The following is a 24476-nucleotide window of genomic DNA, read 5'->3' as shown; positions in this document are numbered from 1 at the left end:
TAACAGGTTAATACACAACATACACTTAGTATTACTTTCTTAGCAACAGTATACATATCTCCCTGGCATATTACATAATTTATGCAGCAGCATACAAGACATTCTTGGACTCACCTTGTTGTGATGTGCTCACTTGAACAGGAAGGTGGCCCGGCCGTCCTTCGTGGGCAAATTTTGTCATCAATCTTTGTCATCAAAGTCTGACATCCTCTGGATTTATGGTGCTTTCAAGACAACTGGGATCTCGGGAAAAAAAACAAAATCGAATCATGATGACATTAGTGATCTTCAGGTCGGAGCTCTAGAAAGAGGCTCGAGTTCCCGACTTAGTTGGATGACCGTTCAATATGTATTTTCCCAGTCGGTAAGGGTGAAGTGACTATGCATAGATAATAAACAGCGAGTAGCAACAGTGTACAAAACAAATGGGGGGGGGGGTTGTCAATGTAAATATTCCGGTGGCCATTTGATTAATTGTTCAGCAGATATAGGCTACTTCCGAGTTCCCAGTTGTCTTGAACTCAGTTGTTTTGACCGTGGCAGAAATTATGCTGGATTGACAGCACGACCAATATTGAATGTTTATCATTTTAAGCTTGGAAAAGAGACCCTTAAAACCAGACTTGGGACCACAGAGTCACTCCACTGAATATCAGACTAGTGCCTGCTTTGCAATGCTTGCAGTTAGCCACTGATTCCTTCCTAACCACTCATTGTTGAATTTGCAATTTCCAACTTGTTCTGTAATGTTTATGTCCGATGGCCGATGAGCACCGATACGTTTTATCTATAATTTCTCTTAATTATTTATCTACATATGACAAGGATTTAAAATGATTTGCCAGTAGATTGTTGACTTGATTCATGATGATGACTGCTAGCTATTTTGAAATTATGATGTTGACCATGATCAGTCCAATCAAAGCTATTGTAGATATAACGTGATTTGACGTAATTTTATCTGTGGCCAATGACCTTGAGCCTTCTTGGATTGGCACTTCTAATGTAACTCTATGGCAGCACCCAAGGGGCTTGAATTTCCTAGCTCTACCCTTAGATTTGGCAGTGACGTCTTGTCCCCAGGAGTGACAGAACACTGAACTAATCACGGCGCAAATACATTACCAACCCCTACGCTCCGTATTTTCCGCTGGCTGCCCCACCACAGAAAGCACTGAGCTAGACTGAAATATCTGCAATTTGGAGCTGACTTATTCAAGAAAGCAAAAAAGAAAGCAAAAAAGAGACCATGTTTATATGCAGCTTCATTTATTTATTTTATTTAACTAGGCAAGTCAGTTAGAAACAAATTCTTATTTCTAATGACAGGCTACAGTGGGTTATCTGCCTTGTTCAGGGGCAGAATTACAGTTTATTTACCCTGTCAGCTGAGGGATTTGATCTAGTAACCTTACTGGCCCAACACTCTAACCACTAGGCTACCTGCCACCCATAGGATTTTTCATAGATTTTTTACATTGTTTGCAAACTGATATGTGACATGTATGAATGCCAAAATAACATGCAAAACAGGCAACCCAGAATTTAAAAAATAATTATTATTTAAAAAATTATAGCTAAAAATGTGAGGCTCTAAACAGTCTGGGCTCTGCCCTGAATGACGGGTCACCACTGGTTAGCTTACCCAGTAATGGTGACCACAAAGTAAATAGGGTTAAGTATGTCTTATGAATCCACAGGTTTGCCCTAACAAGAGGTGGGAAACTGAAGAGCATATAAAAAATAAACATCAATTAGGTCCAAGTTAGTGACGCTAATGGTCTCGCTATAGACTCCATAGGACAGTTCAGTTACTAATAAACTCTGCAGAGAGGTGAATGATATATCTACCATGTACAGTCGATAGTTTCATTCACTTTTGATGTGTTGTGCTACTCATTTATCTGTAGTTTTGCAAGCTGTCTTTCCTTTAGAGGACAGGGAATGGCTAATCTGTCAAAGATGCCTAATAAAACTATTTCCCACCCCACTGACATGATAAAAGGAATAAATAACTTAAAAGCTTATTCTGTGATGAGAAGTCTACACCAAGCACCAGCTGTTTCTGTTAACTCTGTGGTGACGTCATGATGAAAAGTTCATCTAGTTAGATTTACCAGATTTACCATGCATTGGTAGCACCGCCCTGGCCTTGAGGTCTGAGTGGTTGTACAGACAGCGGAAATGTAACTTAGACATTGAGGTTTCCAGTAGTCTTCGGGAGAAATTAAAGCTGTACTCATTTGAATCCTCGTTGTCTAAAAATAAGCATGCACAAACACAGTAAAACTCTAACCTAACCACTGCACCAAGTACAGTTACTTTATTTGACATTCATCAAGTATGCATGTGGTTAGCATCTGCACTAGAGAGACAAAAGTTGTAGTATCGCATTTTGTTTTCCGTTACCTTCTGAATGCTTTAAAATTTACTAGGACTACCATTTTAAATTGGACAAATCTGTGATGTAGTTTTGCTAATGGACTTTGAACCATTTCTACCATTTAGTATTCCACAGTATCAGGGGTCATGTCTTTGATTCACTCACACAGAGAATCAACATTTAAAACATATTTAAGAAAACTTTATCTTAATTAGGTGAACTGCTGTGTTAGTTTTCATACTCAGCACAGTTCTTAATTGTTATGATATCTTCTGTTATGTAAATGCATTATGTAATACTGATTTTTCGTAGAAATGGTATGTGTTTTAACCATTTTTGTGTTGACAGTTGTACTTACAGTAACGTCTTGTTTAAAAGTCCTGATAAAAACTCATCGTTAAATAAAAAATCTAGATGAATTAGCATTGGAACAAAGTATCGCTTTTTTCCATTCTGCTTCAGCCACATGTGGTCTACAGATTGGGTCCAAACATGTGGTTTTATTTAGCTTTGTGGAAAGGTTAAATAGGAAACTTGGATAAGAGAAAAGCGCTGAGTCTTTTCATATTATGACATTTTCAAAGTCTCCGAGGCATTTTCAGTACATAATACTGAATAACTCTTGTCATTCTCTCAATATCCCCAAGCTGACTTTAACATAAATGATTCATTGTTTAGGGTTCGTTTCCTATAAAAGAGGAAAGTGTGAGCTACTGTAGTCTCAAAACATGACAAATGTATCTTTTAGCCATAACATTGATCTATTTGATACCTATTAAACAGTAGGTCCTTCACTGAGGAGGCTGGACTAGACACATAGCCTGTATCAAGACGGACAAAGGCTAAATGAGGTGCAAAGGATAACAGACTTGTAAAGAAAACAATCTTAAGAAAGAAAAAATCTTTATTGGGTTAAAATAGCTTTTCACAGATATGATTAATGAGGTTTTTTGCTATCATGCACTTACACACTGTACAACAGTGGATTTCCATGGAATGGCGTTATTTGATCACGTTATCAAACAAATGTACACCCAAGTTCGTCCTGTACTCTGTATGGAGGCCCTTTGCTTTAGCCTTGCAAGATCATTGAAACCAGTGGTCAAACAAAAGCACTGTCTGAATGTATGCACTGAAGTGATTTCTGCCTGGTGTTGTAAAATAAATTAGTAACATGCATATCCGAAAACACTTGGCACTTTTTGAATCCTATTAAACCCTAGTCAAGATCTCAGTGCAAACACCATCGTAGCTGAAAAACCCATGAAACTCTCTGTTTGAGTACCGAAATACTATAAATGCAAAATTGGAGAAAAAACCCGGAAAGAAAACATGAACATTTCCAATTGAAAATCCCATTTACAAGTGTATGGTAGGTGTGGAGCTACATTGGCATATACCTTTTAATATATTTGACTAAATATTAGTCCGGCTCTATAAGCAGTCTTCTAAAAACTCACATTTGTGACACAGTTAGCTTGATTTACAGTACTAAATATCTATCTCTCAAGCAGCAATGATTACATTGAGTTTGGGAAAAAAAATCATTCACTCAAAAGGCAAAACAAAAAAAAATCATTCTATTGCCCTCCTCTACCATCCAACAGGAAACAACATTAAAAAACAAACACACTTTAAAATGAGAAAAATATAAAGCCTTTAGTTCAAAGATGCTTCCGAGACACATTGCAATACAAAACTGTTGCTCTGTATTTCTCTTCCAGCAGCTTGAGTCCACCCTCTGACAACAAACTCAAAAAATTAAAAAAAAATAAAAAAACATAAAATAAATCAACTGACACCACATAAATTCAAAGTTTATCAGGAAATGACAGTCCACAATAATAAAAATCAACCTCTTATTTGTTGAACAAATTGTACTGCTGTAATTTGGATTATTATCAATAAATATGCAGTTGGGTGTATGGACATGACCTTGGATAGTAGTCAATCTTTTTCTAGTGGTGGATGTCCTGCATACTAATAAATACATATTTATTCATGAATTTGAGCATCCTTCTCACAACCCAGTTTGACAAGATATACTTGGAAGTCATACAGACAATGAGTGTGATGGAGACTTAAAAGCCAAGTGTTTTTCAAACTACTTCCAAGGCCTGGAAAAAGACACATTGCTATTATATTGAATAGTCATCTTTCTAGATGTAATGTCATTGTGTCATTGTGTGTGGCCATATGGTGGAAGCAGGTTGAAGTTTATTGTCATAAATCTTGCACTGGAGGCAGAACTGAGCAATTTCTGCTAGATGGGCCGGCAGCTGCAAAGTCAAAATTGGTTTTATCATAAAAAAATTAAAATTTAAAAGCGGTCTTAATTTAAGGTTTGGGTTAGACATTAGGATTAGCAGGTAAGGTAAGAAGTTCAAATGAAATTGTATGACTTTGTGGCTGTACCAGCTAGTGACCACTCAGCAGAGCTGCCTCCAGGGCAAGATTCATGACAATAAATGCCATCCTGCGTAATGAATCCTACAGGTAAAAACATGATAACTAAACCAAACACATCACCAAGGCATATTCCTCTAAAGTGAAATGAGGGACTGTTAGGCACAGTTATCGGAACACGGTCACATGTTCTTCACCAACGAGTTGTTTTCTCTTTAAAGCTTGTTAGCTCCACTAGTTTGAAAGTAATCAATAAATGTATAGTACCTCCAACAGTGTAAGTATTTGAATGTCTCTTTATTGACTAGATTCTCTGGTGAGGACAGTGAATGGGCCCAGTCCACTTCAGCACTTTGAGAATGCTTCCTGTTCTCTGTTCTCTGACACCAATGGGAGGGGGGCTAGACATCTAGATCATCTGGCCTCGGCCGACTGCTCATGCGACTGCTGGCCCGACTGCAGGGCCTGGGGTCCATCAAGGCCAACGGCTGCAGCTCGTGCCCTGGGGTCAGTTTCTTACTCTCCTGGGTGTCGTCAGGAAAGTCAAAGGCCTGTGCATGGGAGTTGGAGATGGTGCTGCCATTCTGGCCCAGGCGGTTCTGCTCCGTGCTGTAGTTGGCCCAGTTTTGCTCATTGGCTTGCTTATTGTAGTTGCGAACAGAGTTGGTTCTCTCCCCAGTGGCCAGCTTGTACCCCGGGGGTGACATGGGTGACAGGGGGGCAGTGGGAGAGGAACAGCCATTATAGTAGGCATACTTAGTGGTGGACAGATCCTTGGGAGTGGGGCTTAACGTCCCAGTGCCAGGGTAGTGGATGGGAGGTTGTTTCCCCTTCACGCGGTCCTTGATCCTCTTGAACATCACGTAGAAGAGCTCAATGACGTTCAGAAGCAGGGAGACCAGAGAGACCACCAGCATGAAGATGATGAAGACGGTTTTCTCAGTGGGTCTGGAGAGGAAACAGTCTACTCTGTGGGGGCAGGGGGACCTCTCACAGGTGTAGACAGCAGCCAAACTGAAGCCGTAAATGTACCACTGTATGACCAGGAAGCCCACCTCAAAAATGGACTTGAAAAAAATGCTGAATATGTAGGTTCTCAAGAGGGCTCCCTTCATCTTAACCTTCCCATGCTCCTCCAGCCCATGCTTGAGCTTTTTTAACTCAATCTTCTTTAGCGGTATGTCCACGTCGCCTCCGTCGTTCTGGATGGTTTTCAGCCCTTCCTCTTTGCGGTTAATCTTCTGCTCTATTCGCAACAGGTAGAACACATGGGCAAGGTAGAGAAGAGTCGGCGTCGAGACAAAGATAATCTGTAGCACCCAGAACCGTACATGTGATATAGGAAAAGATTTGTCATAACACACATTCTCACAACCAGGTTGCTGGGTGTTGCACTTGAAGGCGGACTGCTCGTCCCCCCAGGCAGACTCCACAGCCGTTCCCAACACCAGGATCCTGAAGATGAAGAGGACAGAGAGCCACACCTTCCCTCCAGCCGTGGAGTAAGCCTGTACCTTGTCCAGGAGCCTCCCTAAAGCACTCCAGTCACCCATGATGAAGGAGCTTTAGCTGCAATTAGACAGAAAATAATTTAATGCAATATATAAATAAACATTCCTATATACAGTCTCAACATCTCAACGTTCTATGAAAAAGTGGGATGACCACATGTCTTGTGATAGCTCTTTCATGGCTCTGGAGTGAAATCCACTTCCTGTATGGACTAGACCAATAATGTCTTATTGACCACAATATGTCAATCCCTTATGTTATGCTTTATGAATCTTCAATCCAGAAAGTGAATTTGATTGCTATTGTCTTCCTATTGGAAGTGATGAGAGGAAAGTCACTTTGTGTGGTCCTACAAGTGTTGATGCTACTTCTTAAAAAACTGAGTAAGTGAATAGTGTAATGGGAGATGATAGAGCCCAGGTTTTTGAAACACAAGCACAAACATTTGTTTCCCCTTCATCGGCAGGCTATAAAAACATGACCTGTTTCTCATCAAACCATTGTTTGTTAATTTGGTCCGCATGTCTTATTTCTACATTGTTTCATGTTTATTAGGGTTGTTAAAAAGATGTTAAAAAGATGTCAAGTAGGGTGTGTGTGAGCATTTCTCAATGTTAACTTGTGTTGTACAGTGTAATTGAAGGATTGTTATGAAAATACCCCCAAGTCTCAAATAAATGTCACACACAGTTTCAGACAAAGTTACTGTTCTTCACAAAATACATCAATTTACTAGTCAACTGAGAATATAACTGTAAGATCTTCAGAATGCAAGATCTATTTGCATTCTGACTATCCTGGATATATAATTTTTTATTATTTTTAAGTATCATCTTCAAGTAAATATTGTTCCTAAAAGCTGGAGATGGAATTGAACCAACTTCCACATCCAGGTACAAACTTTACTTTACTATGGCCTAATAGCTCTCAGAGCATGCCTCAGATTGGGGAACAATGGCTCTCCTGCTGGGGCCAATAGCAAGAGTGTCTGGAGCGCACTCAGACAGTCCGTCTGCGCTCTGAGACTACAGCACAGGGCCCGTTCATTGTGCGCTTATTAGTGACCTGCCTGCTGTAGCTCCGCTACAGAGACCCAACTCTCACAGATACTAAACTCACACTGCATGTCATATGAGATTCAAGTTTGTGAACACGAATACCATTTGAATAAAGGTTCTGAACGATGCCAGTACGCAAATAAAGTCCCGAGAATGACTGCACAATGAACAAACATGGATAAGTAGAAGCCATCTGTTAGGAGGGTGTACCAAAAGCATGTGTCTTCAATTAGCTAATAATGTACTGCATATACTGTAGACATACTGTACTAGAGTCTGCAACTTCACATCACAAACAACCTTTCACATGCAGGTTTCACATGCATGAGCCCTAATGCCGAACCCCAATCTTGAGGAACATCAAAATTGTCCATATGTAATTGTCATTCAATTTTGATGTTTAGCATAAAGGAAAACTTCTAAACTCCCGCCAAACCTCAAAATTATTCTCACTTGTGGACCCACTTCTCAAAGCACTGCAGTAAAGTGAAAAATAACACATCAATCTAAGGACTGCTTCTTACTCAACAATGATGGTACCATGATAAAAGCCTTTTCAAATAAATAATTTGTAATTCAAGAAAAATTGTTTAATCAATTTCACTGGGTAATTTATAGACCTATTTAATATAACAGAATCATTTCGTGATTTGAGGAAGAAGAAAAACGTCCACAGGGAAAATTCTGATCTAGTGTAAGAAACCCACTAAAGCTTAAGATCTCTGATCTTGTAATGATGTTATTACATCAATTAAATTAAACGTTGAGCGAATATCACAATGTATGAGATTGTAATAAGTACATCAGTTCAACCTCAATGTTTCCTTACAGGAGAAGCGTATTTTAAACTGCGCTTCCCAGATGCAAGGAAGAACTTCACAAATCTGAGTAGAAAAATTCGACAATATTTAATTTTAAAATAGTATAAATAAGCATGTCAATATGCTTGGTTAGGATTAAGTTTAGAAAACAAATCTATCTCCAGTCTACAGCTTATAAGCAGTTCAGTTGCAATTCTCTATAAGCTTGACATCACATGCTGCTTTTAGAGTAATTGGACCCAGGTTACTCGTGTATCTCATAAGCAATGGTCACACCAAATTATAAAATGAAAACATCAAAAGTAACAGATGAATCAATGTCTCAATCTTTCCTGGAGGATCATTTACACTTCTCCTTGTTAAACACGTTTTTTTTTAAAGTATATATTATGGATCATACTATAGCGGATAGATAGCCTATATTAATACAATGCGTCTGTATTGGCACAGTGCATCTGGATTCTGAGCAAATTAGGTTCTCGGCAAAAACTGAAACTAATTTGCTCAGAATCCAGATGCAGTGAATCCAGATACTTCTTCAGATCAATATTGGCACTGGAATTTAACGCAACGCTTACCTGGAAAGTTACTCAGAAGGAAGAAGACAGCCCCTAGGGACTTTCCCTGTCACTTCTTGAAAACAGTCACCACTTTCTTGAAATCCAAGTTTGGGACCAGGGAGAAACTTAGACTGACTTGTCAAACTTTGCTTGCCTTATAACAGTCCACATACAGGCTGGGGGGAGAAAAAAAACGATGGAGAGAAAAGTTTGGAGTCACCTGACCCCTACGTCAAGGCTTAGACCTCCTTACGCTCGGTTTCTGTACTTAAAAAAAAAAAAAACATTTTCTTTAAATAACAAGATTAACCGCAACTTTTTCAGATCACTGTGTATTCAAAGCTTCACCGAGACCAAGTCTACACCATATGATAGGTTAGAGCGATCCGTTGATAGGTCCTGTGCGCCAATCCGTAAACCAGTAGCCTAGTTGAGGAGTATGTTTTAATTGTTTAAGATAATATCCATTGTAATGTAGATCAAAGCCCACAGATGGTTGCTTAACATGTGTGACAGTCACCTTTTCTTGTTAGTTGTAATGACAGACCACAAGTGTCATTAATCATGATGAGAATAACTCATCAAGACGCTTAACGATTTAATGTTGCACTGATAATATGAAGCTTTGACATGAAAGGTATCTTGTGTTGCATGTGTTTATAAGCATAGAGGTAGACATTTAGATAAGACTACAGCCTATTCTGCAGAACAAAGTCGGACCACTGGTGCTGGTAAAATGTGATTTCAATCACCAAGTTTATGCTGCCATCTAGTGTAAGCCCTGGGAATGTGCGGCCGTGAGTTATTTTTCACGTTTCTTTTTCCAGTACTTTTATTTTGAACAAAGATATGCATATCCTACAAAACATTAGTCATCACAGTGTCAGCATAGAAACAAACTGTAATATTTACAACATTCAGTAACAAGGTAATCTATTTGACAAACAAAACGCAATACACTCTGGAATGTTTTGTTTCCCTAATTTACTGGAAGTGTAGCCAACTAATTGGATATGATTACATCAATTCACATGTCAGAATATCATCACATGAAATCTATTGCAAACCTAAGGAGTGTTTTTCTTTTCCTCCATTAGTTCAGCTTCTCTTTGGATGTTGTGAAGGGGTGAGCAATCTTCATGTCCATCCAGGTTACCTTTCCATTCTGATGCAGGACAGTAAAGAGTGGTTGGGTTCTCAGTTGAGATGATATGCAGTGGGTATTGTTTCTTGTTTCCACATTTTACTCTGGTGCAAATCAAATAAAACACCTCGATCACATTCAAAAGCAGAGAAACACAGCCCACCACCAGCATGAAGATGATAAAGATGGTCTTCTCTGTGGGACGGGACATGAAGCACTCAGCACCCAGTCTGGAACAGGGCTGTTGTTGACAGAGGAACATGGGTTTCATGACAAACCCATATAAGTAGTACTGTCCCACAATAAAAGCGAGCTCTAACACTATCTTAAAGAACAACTGGGTCATGTAGCTACGTAGCAGAATTCCCTTGATTTTGATTTTCCCCCGGTCATCTGTGTATTTGGGCCTCTTCAACATGCCATTATCAACCTGGCTGTGCAGTGCCTCCCTCATTTTATCCTCCTGTTGGATGACATGCATGGCATGGCCCAGATATAGAAGAGTTGGGGTGGAGACAAAGATGATCTGCATGACCCAGAAACGGATGTGTGAGATGGGGAAGGCCCAGTCATAGCACACGTTCTCACACCCAGGTTCTTTGTTGTTGCAGTAGAAATCAGACTGTTCGTCTCCCCACACGCTATCTGCTGCTGCACCCAGAACCAGGATCCTGAAGATAAACAGGACACTCATCCATGTCTTTCCGATGGCCGTTGAGTGGGACTGCACCTTGTCCAGTAACTTGGAAAGATATGACCAGTCCCCCATTGTCACTGATTATATTATCTCTGTTGAAAACATAGGTCAGATTTCATTCATGAATACCATTTTAGAGAAAAAATGACAACACACTGAGATAATTAATTGCCTTTGATAGTAGTGAGCTGTGAAAAGACTGGGAAAGTAAATTGGCTTCACAGCACTATTTCAAAATGAAATACTAGTTATTTCTACATATCCATGAGATATTATCTTCAGTTTGTACAAAAATAAACACATTTACTCACTTGTTATGTTGCAAAGATCAGAAATCTTTTTCATCAATAAACCAGAGGCAAGGAATAGCGTTCGTGAACATGGGATTAGGATATTGAAATACTCAAAGAGTAGCCCATTCTTATAAACCTGATGGGTTTGGTCAGCATGACTCACAGTTATACAAAGTGCTTGTAGTAACACTTATACACCAATCAGACTTCCATGCAACAATTTCATAATCTCTCTCTTCCTCTAAAGTGGGTTGACCTTTTGACATCCCACCCCCTCCTCACATTATTGTCAGCACAAAAGATGTGCTTGAACTCCCAATCTAAAAATGTGAACTATCACAAACACATTTTGCAGGGTCATTCAACCTTCTCTGACATATTTTCTACAGAAAGTTTGTTTCTTACTGGATTTTTGTGTCAGTACTTTAAATTATTGTACACAGCTGAGATTCTCCATGAGCAAACTCATCTGTTAAAGTAAAGCATCTTTGGAAAGTCTCAAAGGAGACATCAACACAAACATAGAGATGAATAGTAGCCTACCCCTCTAGGTAGGGACCAAATGCCATGGATCGTGTTTGATAACATCCCTGAATCCACCATGACCTTTTACAGTCGATTGATTGCTTCACAAGGATGAGGCATTGGGTGGTGACTGACCAATGATGACATATTGGGGGCAGTCATGAGTTTCTGCCTTCCTTGGTTTAAACATTTGTAAAGAGGAATGAACGACGTGCAAGTTGTCAGAGAGTATGGGGCTGGATGGGGTTGACCGGATGATTCAAACTGATGTCAAACTATAAGAGGGGAGAGTTCAATTCATTAAGAGAGAATTCCCCACAGTAGAGAAGAACTGGTGTGGGGAGATTGTGCTCACCTCTGAGGTAAGAAACCTGCTTTATATACTCAACATTTCAGCAGACTACCATGTAATTTAGTTTACGCTGCAGCAAAACGTGTTACATGGAACATTGGCTGACTACTGTATCTTCATAGAGTATACAGATGTATGATCTTAATTTGACCTATGTTTTCACAGCAAAACAATCCTGCAGCAAAGGGATTTTAACGTTTAGTCCATAGTGTTGCTTGATCAGTGGTTATGCTATTAGCTGTCCAAAAGTAGGCTACATGAAAAGCTCTGTTAATATAACCGTGTGTTAGCGTGGTTAGTTACTGCACCGTGTGTCAGTGGATTTATGTAAATCACAAAGCTTATCTGCATATCCTTCGGTGCAGAAAAATTCTCAGCAACAACAGAGTGATCAAACTAAGATTCATATGTAGTAGATACAGTACTAACAACACTCATCGTGTTTTATCTCCTATTATCCTATCTATCTTTGAACATCTAGCCATACCTGAAAAATGGGGGACTGGTCCTTTCTTGCTTCCCTGTTGGACAAAGTACAATCCCACTCTACAATTGTTGGGAAGGTTTGGCTGACAGTCCTGTTTGTGTTCAGACTGCTGGTTCTGGTGGCAGGGATAGAAAAAGTATGGGGGGATGAGCAATCACGTCTGGTCTGCAACACACTGTCACCAGGTTGTAAGAATCTGTGCTACGACCGGGCTTTCCCCATCTCCCACATCCGCTTCTGGGTCCTTCAGATCATCTTCGTCTCCGTCCCAACTCTGGTTTACCTGGCACACGTCATGCACGTCATCCACAAGGAGAACAAACTGAGAAGACAACAATCAAAAGGATTGAATGGAATCGTGAAAGTGCCCAAATACACTGATGACAATGGCAAAGTTCACATAAAGGGGACCTTGCTTGTCAGTTACATGTCCAATGTGTTTTTTAAGATTCTATTTGAGGTTGGATTCATAGTGGGCCAGCATTACCTGTATGGCTTTGTGTTGCCCAGTAAGATTAAATGCAGTGGATACCCATGTAAGGGAGACCATGTAGAGTGCTTCATATCACGGCCCACTGAGAAGACTATCTTTATCATCTTCATGCTGGTGATGGCCTGTGTGTCTCTGCTGCTCAATGTGGTGGAGATGTTCCACCTGATTGGATCAAAGGTTAGGCAGGGGTGTAACAGACAACCTCCTGCAGCTGAGAGGCATGCACTCCATGATAAACACAAGCAGTTTGATAAAGAGTCATTCTTCTGAATATTCAGTTGAATCACTGTCTATCTTCATTTGTTTTCTCATGTACAGTGTGACGAGAGCCATTGACCTCACAATTATAACAAGAAATCCCCAATACAATATGTTGTTGTTTTTACTGCTGCTCTCTGACTCTGTTGTGTAAAATGTATTGAATGTACTGCCTATATGTTTAATGTGCAGTAAAAACTGGGATGTTCTAACAAATTCTAAGACATTGCTGAGTTGTGACTAAAATATCTCTGAAGTCTGACGAATACTAGAGGAGACTAGATGCATAGGCACTACTGACAACCGAATTGGTTCTTTTTGTGCATTTTTTGTTTGGGATATGAATCATGAAATAGTGCTGTGCATTTGATAAGGACGTGCCTTTTCAACAAATACAACCAATCAAATCAAAGTCTATTTGTTGCATACACAAATTAGCTTGTCTGGATCCATGCAGTCATATATCAAGCATCAAATTTGAGTTCACTGAGTTTTATAATGTTACATAATTTCTCTTCACATATGCAGCTGTATACTAACACATTTTTTCACGACGTGGTAAAAGCAAACTTTCACTGATTGGTACATAGGTGATTAACTTTTGAAAATGCTACCTCATCGAAATCTAACTGATGAAGTACTTATACTTGCATCTCCTACAATTCAACCATAATTGACTCAATATTATAGTACATTCCTGCAGATATAAATACAGTGTGTAGACTACAGCCACTGGGCACAGACATCAATTCAACGTAATTTAATTGAAATGACGTGGAAACAATGTTGATTCAACCAGTGTATGCCAAGTGGACAGCCTCATTGTACACATATTTGTTATGGTCAATTACCATGACAAGTTTGTTTGACCTCTTGACTCATGAAGACTATGCTGTGTATATGTTTTATGTTTTGGTCTGAGTCAATTACATCACTGATATAATATACAGTACACATAAAGTCCTGTTTTGCTGCACAATTTACTTTTTTATATATGATGTACATATAGAGAAAAAAACATCTCACCAGTCCCCTGTTTATATTATTTATCATCTTTCCTCATCTTATAACATAAAATACACTCAAGTCAACGCTCACAGTTTTTTAATTTTATAAAACCATAAATAAAGGACAAAATCAAATTAACATATTCACATGATGAAATTACAAATATTTTCTGAAACCATTTTTTGTGTCACTTTAGGACAGTGTGGGTTCAATAACCAAAACAATGTATGCTGAATCGGCAGGGTAGCCTAGTGATTAGAGCGTTGGACTAGTAACCGAAAGGTTGCAAGTTCAAGCCCCCGAGCTGACACGGTACAAATCTGTCGTTCTGCCCCTGAACAGGCAGTTAACCCACTGTTCCTAGGCTGTCATTGAAAATAAGAATTTGTTCTTAACTGACTTGCCTAGTTAAATAAAGGTAAAATAAATACAAATTACATCAAGGTTCACACCTCATTAGAGAAAGACCCTGCGGTGACTAGCTCACTGAGGAGTGACAGCAAGACTGCTGAAAATTAGGCTGCTCCTAGTGCACATCATGAACAAATAAAAGACAATGATGCAAAGCTCAATGCATCAGTCCTGCTCCACCTAGTGTATTGTATTAACCCTTACTTGTCCTCAACTGTTCCTAGGCTGTCATTGAAAATAAGAATTTGTTCTTAACTGACTGGCCTAGTTAAATAAAGGTCAAATTAAAATAAATTAACGTACGGAATCAAGCCAAGCCTAAAAATAATCTTAACGGTCCAATGCATTTGTTTTTATCTAATTATTTATTTATCTCAATAATTTCAATGAGGTACCTTACTGTGATTGTTTTCAATGTAAATGGTCAAAAAGAAACAAAAATAACTTATGAGCAAAGAGCAATTTCTCAAGCAATAATTTTGCTAGGACTGTCTGGGTGTGGTCTGAGTAGGGAGGGAAAAACTGAAAATTAGCTGTTAGCGATGTTTGGAACTCTCTTTCTTATTGGTCTATTTAACTAATTACCGCATGGTGAGGTCACTGTGGAAGGTCAAAACTCCATCCGAACTCCAATTTGAGGCAGCCATTTCAAACAGCTTACACTGAAAGGGCATATCATTATTCTCACAAGTTCACTGCATTAGTCAAACCTCATAGTGTGAAAATACATATAAAACACAGGAAATTCACATTTTTTACTTTACTGGGCCTTTAAGACCCTGCATTATTGTAGGGCTGACAGTTTTAGTGGCATTCTTCCTCTGTATATCAACAGAAATGTCAATAGTGTTTACAATAGTTGATTGGTGATCAGTGACTTCAGGCTGTGCTGTGACCAGTTGCATGAAGACTCATCTTCTCCTTCTGCATCATACTGCCTCCATCCAGACAGCTGTGGATTGCGATGGCTGGAACTGCTTTGGCTCGTCTTCTTGAGCCAGAACCACACTTGGAGCAGATCAGATAGAATATCTCCACCACATTCAACAGCAGAGATGCGCACGCCACCACCAGCATGAAGATGATGAAGATGGTCTTCTCTGTTGGTCGTGACATGAAGCATTCTACAGTGAACGGACAGGGAGCTCTGCTGCATTCAATCTTGGGGTCCAGCACAAACCCATACAAGTAATACTGACCCACTATAAATGCTATCTCCAGCAAAATCCTGAAGAAGATATTGACCATGTAACTGGCCAACAAGTCACCTTTGATTTTGACATGACCCTTCTCATCAGAATACTTAGGCATTTTCCCCATCTCCTTGCCTGCCTGACTTAGCCGTTGCCTCAGTTTGTTCTCCTTGTGGATGACGTGCATGACATGTCCCAGATACACCAAAGTTGGGGTGGAGACGAAGATGATCTGAAGGACCCAGAAGCGGATGTGGGAGATGGGGAAGGCGTGGTCGTAGCACACGGTCTTACAGCCGGGCTGTTTGGTATTGCATTTCATATTAGACTGCTCATCGCTCCACACCTTCTCTGCCCCGGCACCCAGGACCATGATCCTAAAGATAAACAGGACGGTCATCCAAACTTTACCCACGACCGTGGAGTGTGACTGCACCTTGTCCAGCAGCGATGACAGGAATCCCCACTCTCCCATGTTTGCGGATTGTTCTGGTTGGAAAGAAATACGAACATAGGAATGACAAATATGATGCTGATGTTTGGGAAAACAAATGTACAAGTTGAGTACAAGTTGAAAAATCTATGATAAAATTAAATGATGAAATATCAAATGACTAAAGCAGAATCACACACAGTAGGTAGCTCAACAGAGAACAGTCTGTGTTGTGGAGATAAGAACAAAAGCTGTGTATGGGATAGTAAGATAGTAATTTCCTAGAGCCAAGTGAGCTATAAAACATATCGCATAACAGGAGAGATATCCCATGCTGTCTGTGAACAACCAGATTATTTTTCTTCTTAGTCAAAATCTAATGTGTCATCTTTCAGCATCTAACATTGAAATTCAGTATTTCGGGAGCAAAATACACTGAGTGTGCAAAACATTAGGAACACCTTCCTAATATTGAGTTGCACCCCCTTTTGCCCCTAGAACAGCCTCAATTCGTTGGGGCATGGACTCTACAAGGTGTCGAAAGCATTCCACAGGAATGCTGACCCATGTTGACACCAATGCTTCCCACAGTTGTGTCAAGTTGGCTGGATGTCCTTTGGGTGGTGGACCATTCTTAATACACACAGGAAACTTTTGAATGTGAAAAACCCAGCAGCGCTGCAGTTCTTGACACACTCAAACTGGCGAGCCTGGCACCTACTACTATGCCCCATTCAAAGGCACTTACATCTTTTGTTTTTCCATTAACTCTCTGAACGGCACACATACACAATCCATGTCTCAATTGGTCAAGGCTTAAAAATCCTTCTTTAACCTGTCTCCTCCCCTTCATCTACACTGATTGAAGTGCATTTAACAAGTGACGTCAATAAGGGATCATAGCTTCCACCTGGATTCACCTGGTCAGTCTATGTCATGGAAAGAGGTGTTCCTAATGTTTTTTACACTCAGTGTATATCACTTATTTATACCTACAGTATAAAGTATGTATTCTATTTCGATGTGATAACATTTTGTTACAAATTCTATTAATTTATTTGTATGATATGCCCAAAAACATTGAGAAAGTGAGTAAATGTGATATTTTTTCCATGCTGTAAGCCTCACGGGGCTCTTATGTGGTCAGTATACCAGTATAGGTGGTCTGTGTGTTTAGTCTGCATCAATGATTTACTTGCTTCAAGTAATGGACACAGACGGCACGAGGCTATCAAAGTAAAATGTCCCAAATACCACAAAATCAATATCTAAATAAAAACTATTACACTTGTTTCAGATAATAATTTGTAGGTTATGTTTCACTTAGGTTGTCCATCTTAGAATGGTTCAAGCTTATCAATAAATCATTTTTTGATTATATTAGATTTTCATTCTCATGTCTATTCATGTTAGATGAAAACAATACAATTATTCATAATTATAGGCAACATAAAAAGAAGTAGAAAGATCAGTTTAAAAAATGCTTTACCTTTAAAGAGACCGTTTCTGGCCAGAACACAACAGCCACCAGCTGTAGAGACAAATTATAAAATTCTGCGTAGTAGCCTACAACCGTCTACCTTGAAGTTGCACAATTAGCCTGTTGTGCAAGGTGGCACGTTGTGCATGACATCTTGAAATGAGAAGTCTGCTGTTTAGAATTTGGCTGTACCTGGGGTGATTGTGAAGGTTAATAATTGGCAACACAATGATAAAGTTAATTATGTATCAGTATTTCCAATTGAATCAGTAATAACCATGAAAGAGCATTGTAGTCTAAGCCATGTTCTGTGCTAAGGATTTCTAATTGAAAATGTGGGTGGTCCAGGTAGGTAGAAGGTAATATGAGGTCTTGAAATCTGAAATATATATTTTTTAATACAATATACGCTTTCAGAATATGTGCCTGGGTTGGTACTGTAGGAAATCCAGTTCTGGCAAAACAATAAGGATATATCTGTTATATTATACCTGTAAGCCCCTTTATGGTGAGGGGTTGGGAGACATACCACTCTTCTATGCCCCTTTATTGTGAGGGGTTGGGAGACATACCACTCTTCTATGCCTCTTTATTGTGAGGGGTTGGGAGACATACCACTCTTCTATGCCCCTTTATTGTGACGGGTTGGGAGACATACCACTCTTCTATGCCTCTTTATTGTGGGAGACTTTATTGTGAGGGTTGGGAGACATACCACTCTTCTTCTTTATGGTGAGGGTTGACATACCACTCTTTATTGTGAGGGGTTGGGAGACATACCACTCTTCTATGCCTCTTTTTGAGGGTTGGGAGACATACCACTCTTCTATGAGTGGTTGGGAGACATACCACTCTTCTATGCCTCTTTATTGTGACGGGTTGGGAGACATACCACTCTTCTATGCCTCTTTATTGTTGGGAGATGCCTCTTTATGGTGAGGGTTGGGAGACATACCACTCTTCTATGCCTCTTTATTGTGAGGGGTTGGGAGACATACCACTCTTCTAGGGTTGGGAGACATACCCTCTTTATGCCTCTTTATGGTGAGGGTTGGGAGACATACCACTCTTCTATGCCCCTTTATTGTGAGGGGTTGGGAGACATACCACTCTTCTATGCCTCTTTATTGTGAGGGGTTGGGAGACATACCACTCTTCTAGGGGTTGGGAGACATACCACTCTTCTATGCCTCTTTATGGTGAGGGGTTGGGGGTTGACGGGTTGGGAGACATACCACTCTTCTATGCCTCTTTATTGTGAGGGGTTGGGAGACATACCACTCTTCTATGCCTCTTTATGTGAGGGTTGGGAGACATACCACTCTTCTATGCCTCTTTATGGTGACGGGTTGGGAGACATACCACTCTTCTATGCCTCTTTATTGTGAGGGTTGGGAGACATACCACTCTTCTATGCCCCTTTATTTGAGGGGTTGGGAGACATACCACTCTTCTATGCCTCTTTATGGTGACGGGTTGGGAGACATACCACTCTTCTATGCCCCTTTATTGTGAGGGGTTGGGAGACATACCACTCTTCTATGCCTCTTTATTGACGGGGGAGACATACCACTCTTCTATGCCTCTTTATTGTGAGTGGTTGGGAGACATACCACTCTTCTATGCCTCTTTATGGTGAGGGTTGGGAGACATACCACTCTTCTATGCCCCTCTTTATGGTGATGGTGGGGTTGGGAGACATACCACTCTTCTATGCCTCTTTTTAGGGTTGGGAGTGATGGTGGGGTTGGGAGACATACCACTCTTCTTCTTTATGGTGAGGGTTGGGAGCCTCTTTATGGTGAGGGTTGGGGTTGGGAGACATACCACTCTTCTATGCCTCTTTATTGTGAGGGGTTGACATACCACTCTTCTACGGGTTGGGAGACATACCACTCTTCTATGCTTCTATCTTTATGGTGAGGGGTTGGGAGACATACCACTCTTCTATGCCTCTTTATGGTGAGGGGTTGGGAGACATACCACTCTTCTATGCCTCTTTATGGTGGGGGAGACATACCACTCTTCTATGCCTCGGGTTGGGAGACATACCACTCTTCTATGCCTCTTTATTGAGGGGTTGGGAGACATACCACTCTTCTATGCCTCTTTATGGTGGGGTTGGGAGACATACCACTCTTCTATGCCCCTTTATTGTGAGGGTTGGGAGACATACCACTCTTCTATGCCTCTTTATTGTGACGGGTTGGGAGACATACCACTCTTCTATGCCTCTTTATTGTGACGGGTTGGGAGACATACCACTCTTCTATGCCTCTTTATTGAGGGTTGGGAGACATACCACTCTTCTATGCCTCTTTAGGGGTTGGGAGACATACCACTCTTCTATGCCTCTTTATTGTGACGGGTTGGGAGACATACCACTCTTCTATGCCTCTTGGGAGACATTACCACTCTTCTATATTGTGAGGGTTGGGGGGCCTCTTTATGGTGGTTGGGAGACATACCACTCTTCTATGCCTCTTTGATGGGGTTGGGAGACATACCACTCTTCTATGCCTCTTCGGGTTATACCACTCTTCTATGCCCCTTTATTGTGAGGGGTTGGGAGACATACCACTCTTCTATGCCTCTTTATTGTGAGGGTTGGGAGACATACCACTCTTCTATGCCTCTTTATTGTGACGGGTTGGGAGACATACCACTCTTCTATGCCCCTTTGTGACGGGTTGGGAGTGCCTCTTTATGGTGGGGTTGGGAGACATACCACTCTTCTATGCCTCTTTATGGTGAGGGGTTGGGAGACATACCACTCTTCTATGCCTCTTTATGGTGAGGGGTTGGGAGACATACCACTCTTCTATGCCTCTTTATTGTGAGGGGTTGGGAGACATACCACTCTTCTATGCCTCTTTATTGTGAGGGGTTGGGAGACATACCACTCTTCTATGCCTCTTTATTGTGACGGGTTGGGAGACATACCACTCTTCTATGCCCCTTTATTGTGAGGGGTTGGGAGACATACCACTCTTCTATGCCTCTTTATGGTGAGGGGTTGGGAGACATACCACTCTTCTATGCCTCTTTATTGTGAGGGGTTGGGAGACATACCACTCTTCTATGCCTCTTTATTGTTGACATACCACTCTTCTATGCCTCTTTATGGTGACGGGTTGGGAGACATACCACTCTTCTATGCTTTATTGTGAGGGTTGGGAGACATACCCTCTTTATGCCTCTTTGTGACGGGTTGGGGGTTGAGGGGGGAGACATACCACTCTTCTATGCCTCTTTATTGTGAGGGGTTGGGAGACATACCACTCTTCTATGCCTCTTTATTGTGACGGGTTGGGAGACATACCACTCTTCTATGCCCCTTTATTGTGAGGGGTTGGGAGACATACCACTCTTCTATGCCTCTTTATTGTGAGGGGTTGGGAGACATACCACTCTTCTATGCCTCTTTATTGTGACGGGTTGGGAGACATACCACTCTTCTATGCCTCTTTATTGTGACGGGTTGGGAGACATACCACTCTTCTATGCCTCTTTATGGTGAGGGGTTGGAGGACGGGGCGATCCTTATTTTCAAATGACGCTATAGACATATTTTCATACTCTCACTTCTAGAACATTTGTCTTGATTGGTAGTTTGAGTCCTGGTAAAAAAAAATTAGAGTTTATTTACAAGCCCCTTTATTTTAGCATTTGGAGACCAGATGTCTTATGTTCAGTGATGTTAATTTGATAGACATATTTCCATAAATGGTGGACTAAGATAATCAACTATTTCCTAATGTGTGTTATTTTGTTATGTTTCAGTGATTTTATTGATGGGTTTTCAGTCTCTCATTTTCATTCAGGCACCATTGATACAAATAAAACACTACTAACTTTGGATTTTATTTTTTTAATACACTTATATATCTTGACACATTTATTGTATCACATGACAGAAAATATCTCAACTGTAGTCATTCAAGTGTGAGTTTACAACTCAATTCAAGACCCCAGCTGGTAGTTGCCATAACTTAAGGACAATTTTAGAAACGTAATACACACTACTAGTGCACTGTGCCTAAAACAAATAAAAAGACAAAGACAAAAAAGGTAGTGTATTCATTCAGATTTTCAACAATACAAAAGATTAAGATACATTCAAGGAAACTTAACTTTCAAGTGTTTTAGTGGTTGTCACCCAGCAAATGTTTCTCTTCCTTAGCTCTATCCAGACTACCCCCTAAATTCCGGCTACACTCATACTCCAGATTCATCTTGTTCTGTCTCAGGGCGTCCATTTCAGTATCTACGTGACCAGACCACCCAGGAGCCGGGAGGGTGGCTGGGTTCGCTGTTGAGGTAGTGTGATACCTGCGGCCTTTGGAGCCACCGCATCTTAATCTTGTACAAAGCAGATAGAACACCTCAATCACATTCAGAGCCAGAGACACACAGGCCACCACCAGCATGAAGATGATGAAGATGGTCTTCTCTGTAGGACGGGACATGTAGCATTCGACAGTGAAGGGGCAGGGAGATCTTGAGCAGGGGATCATGGGGACCATGACAAACCCATACAGGTAGTACTGACCCACAATGAAAGTGATCTCTATAATGATCTTAAAGAACAGCTGGATCATGTAACTACCTAGCAAATTCCCCTTAATTTTGATCTTCCCTGCTTCGTTGCTGTATTTGGGCTTCTTCAATGTGCCATTGTCAACTTGGCTCTGCAGTATGGCTCTCAGTTTGTTCTCCTGGCTGATGACATGCATGGCATGGCCCAGATATAGAAGAGTTGGGGTGGAGACAAAGATGATCTGCATGACCCAGAAGCGGATGTGTGAGATGGGGAAGATATGGTCGTAGCACACATTCTCACAACCAGGTTGTTGCGTATTGCATATGAAACCAGACTGTTCATCGCCCCACACGTTCTCTGCTCCGGCACCCAAGACCATGATTCTGAACAGGAACAGGACACTCATCCATATCTTTCCGACGACTGTTGAGTGAGACTGCACCTTGTCCAGTAACTTGGAAAGAAAACTCCAGTCCCCCATGTTTGCTGATGTTCAATGGTTATCTAGAGTAAAGAAGAAGACATGAAACAAGTTACTGTCGATGAATATGAGGGCAGAATGGGCACGAGGGGCTCAGTACACAAGGGCCGTCTTATCAATGAGTCAGGTTTTCAATGTTTTTCACCCAGTTTTCAGCCTTAATCATTAATCGGACCATTGGGAAATGCACACAATAGCCTCAAGCCAAGTGCCTAAAACTGATATCCCTTCGATCGCTATAATTTACCTTTAATAAGAAAATGATTGTTACAAAACATTGTCTTCTAATTCAGTGTGTATCCAAAAACTATTAAAACCCAAAATAAATCAAATGTAAGCAGTTTGACAAATGTAGAGAAACCACCGATTGACAGTCTATTTGATAGTAAATGTATAGTATTAAATGTAAACGTAATCATTCTGAGATAAAATGTTGGTATAACTTTGGAATCATTTATATTTAAACATTTGATGATAATGCCTGTTATTCAGTAAACTTCAAAGACAAATATCTACAGTGGAATCCTTATATCAAACATTATTATAAATTGAACTGCTGTTCTGTTCATTTTTCGTTAAATTTTAAAAGAAAATGTTGCTTCTTACCTTGTCCTGACCCTATGGAGACTGTGTGGCCAACTGATGTTAACATAAGTTGAACCTTGAGATTTTAGGGCTGGTGGTAAGAATTGCGTAACCCATCTGCAGTTTCACAGTCATCATAGGGAAATGGGATTTTAAAAGTTAACCCTTGGGATTGACTGGAAGGTTCCGTGTAATGATTGACAGATAGATACCAACAACAGATTAAACAGGAACACATCTACATAAATGATTTTATATTGCATTGAATTAATAACATAAAATAGGCATCATGGAGGCAGACATTCTGAGACTAATTTATAATAACAACAGAAGAATCAAACCAAACACAATGATAACAGCCAGAATAGATTCTTATAAAAGAGTAATTTATTAAATCAAGACTATGGTGATATATGAATTACATTACATCAACTCATACAAGCAATGGCACAACCAATAATACAAATCCCAAAGAAATACACACATTTATATTATTTATCTGTGGGACAAGCTCAAAGAAATCCTCTATTCGATGAAAACATTTTTTATTTATGAGAAATAGACTTCCTCCATATTAGCAATGTTGTCCTCAGAAGCCACACTTTTCGTCACCCCACTGCCCAGCTTCCTCCCATGCAGCTCCAACTCCAGATTTTTTACAGTTCTGGATCATCTGGTCCCTGTTCTCAAAGGCCTTTCTCTCCAGGACAGGGGTGACCAGGGTCACACTGGATAAAGACAGTCTCTTCTCTGTGGGTCTAGACAGAAAGCATTTCACCTGGTGAGGCCAGGGGAAGCGGCTGCAGACAAAGCGAGCCTGGAGGGTGAATCCATACAGGTGGTATTGACCCACAAAGAACTCCAGCTCTAACCGGATCTTCACCAATATGTGCACAATATAACAGAAGGCCATGCAGGTTAATCATCACATTGACGTTGCTGTACTTGGGGACTGTGTAGCCCTTCTTCAGGAAGTTAATGGCCTTCTCATACTGTACTTGTTAATTCTTCTCGCACTTTGTCCAGCAGCTGGCCCAGCAAGTCCCATTCACCCATTTCGATTGTCCAGTTGGACAGTTTACTGTGAAAAAATAATATATATACAGTTGAAGTCGGAAGTTTACATACACCTTAGCCAAATACATTTAAACTCAGTTTTTCACAATTCCTGACATTAAATCCAAGGAAAAATTCCCTGTTTTAGGTCAGTTAGGATCAATGACTGGAACGAACTACAAAAATCTCTGAAACTGGAAACACTTATTTCCCTAACTAGCTTTAAGCACCAGCTGTAAGAGCAGCTCACAGATTACTGCACCTGTACATAGCCTATTTGTAATTTAGCCCCCTCTT

At 40.4% G+C, this 24476-nt stretch overlaps 5 protein-coding genes across 5 annotated transcripts; 1 reads left to right on the top strand and 4 right to left on the bottom strand.

The window, feature by feature from the left end:
- Positions 1-3269: 3269 nt before the first annotated feature.
- On the bottom strand, positions 3270-8926 carry LOC118398693 (gap junction alpha-1 protein). The gene is made up of 2 exons (XM_035794313.2): positions 8759-8926; positions 3270-6358 (listed from the first exon to the last, which is right to left on the bottom strand). Exon 2 carries the CDS (start codon positions 6340-6342, stop codon positions 5191-5193), a length of 1152 nt encoding a protein of 383 aa, XP_035650206.1. The 5' UTR covers positions 6343-6358; positions 8759-8926; the 3' UTR covers positions 3270-5190.
- Positions 8927-9527: 601 nt separating this feature from the next.
- LOC118398696 (gap junction Cx32.2 protein-like) lies at positions 9528-11078 on the bottom strand. Its single transcript, XM_035794317.1, has 2 exons — positions 10893-11078; positions 9528-10673 (listed from the first exon to the last, which is right to left on the bottom strand). Exon 2 carries the CDS (start codon positions 10651-10653, stop codon positions 9808-9810), a length of 846 nt encoding a protein of 281 aa, XP_035650210.1. The 5' UTR covers positions 10654-10673; positions 10893-11078; the 3' UTR covers positions 9528-9807.
- Positions 11079-11605: 527 nt separating this feature from the next.
- On the top strand, positions 11606-13806 carry LOC118398698 (gap junction Cx32.2 protein-like). The gene is made up of 2 exons (XM_035794320.2): positions 11606-11761; positions 12233-13806. The coding sequence occupies exon 2, from the start codon at positions 12246-12248 to the stop codon at positions 12999-13001; it is 756 nt and encodes a 251-aa protein (XP_035650213.1). The 5' UTR covers positions 11606-11761; positions 12233-12245; the 3' UTR covers positions 13002-13806.
- A 272-nt stretch (positions 13807-14078) lies between these two features.
- On the bottom strand, positions 14079-17660 carry LOC118398697 (gap junction Cx32.2 protein-like). Its single transcript, XM_035794318.2, has 2 exons — positions 17524-17660; positions 14079-16090 (listed from the first exon to the last, which is right to left on the bottom strand). Exon 2 carries the CDS (start codon positions 16074-16076, stop codon positions 15288-15290), a length of 789 nt encoding a protein of 262 aa, XP_035650211.1. The 5' UTR covers positions 16077-16090; positions 17524-17660; the 3' UTR covers positions 14079-15287.
- A 3709-nt stretch (positions 17661-21369) lies between these two features.
- On the bottom strand, positions 21370-23281 carry LOC118398695 (gap junction Cx32.2 protein-like). The gene is made up of 2 exons (XM_035794316.2): positions 23145-23281; positions 21370-22561 (listed from the first exon to the last, which is right to left on the bottom strand). The coding sequence occupies exon 2, from the start codon at positions 22536-22538 to the stop codon at positions 21660-21662; it is 879 nt and encodes a 292-aa protein (XP_035650209.1). The 5' UTR covers positions 22539-22561; positions 23145-23281; the 3' UTR covers positions 21370-21659.
- Between the last annotated feature and the right edge of the window lie 1195 nt (positions 23282-24476).

The sequence above is a fragment of the Oncorhynchus keta genome, chromosome 19 (genome assembly GCF_023373465.1).
Source record: "Oncorhynchus keta strain PuntledgeMale-10-30-2019 chromosome 19, Oket_V2, whole genome shotgun sequence".
NCBI lineage: Eukaryota > Metazoa > Chordata > Actinopteri > Salmoniformes > Salmonidae > Oncorhynchus > Oncorhynchus keta.
Note: the sequence above shows the minus strand (reverse complement) of the source record. Positions and strands in the feature narration are given on the sequence as shown.

Excerpts from the sequence above, each read along its gene's own strand:
- LOC118398693 (XM_035794313.2), bottom strand. The coding sequence starts at position 6,342 with ATGGGTGACTGGAGTGCTTTAGGGAGGCTCCTGGACAAGGTACAGGCT.
- LOC118398696 (XM_035794317.1), bottom strand. The coding sequence starts at position 10,653 with ATGGGGGACTGGTCATATCTTTCCAAGTTACTGGACAAGGTGCAGTCC.
- LOC118398698 (XM_035794320.2), top strand. The coding sequence starts at position 12,246 with ATGGGGGACTGGTCCTTTCTTGCTTCCCTGTTGGACAAAGTACAATCC.
- LOC118398697 (XM_035794318.2), bottom strand. The coding sequence starts at position 16,076 with ATGGGAGAGTGGGGATTCCTGTCATCGCTGCTGGACAAGGTGCAGTCA.
- LOC118398695 (XM_035794316.2), bottom strand. The coding sequence starts at position 22,538 with ATGGGGGACTGGAGTTTTCTTTCCAAGTTACTGGACAAGGTGCAGTCT.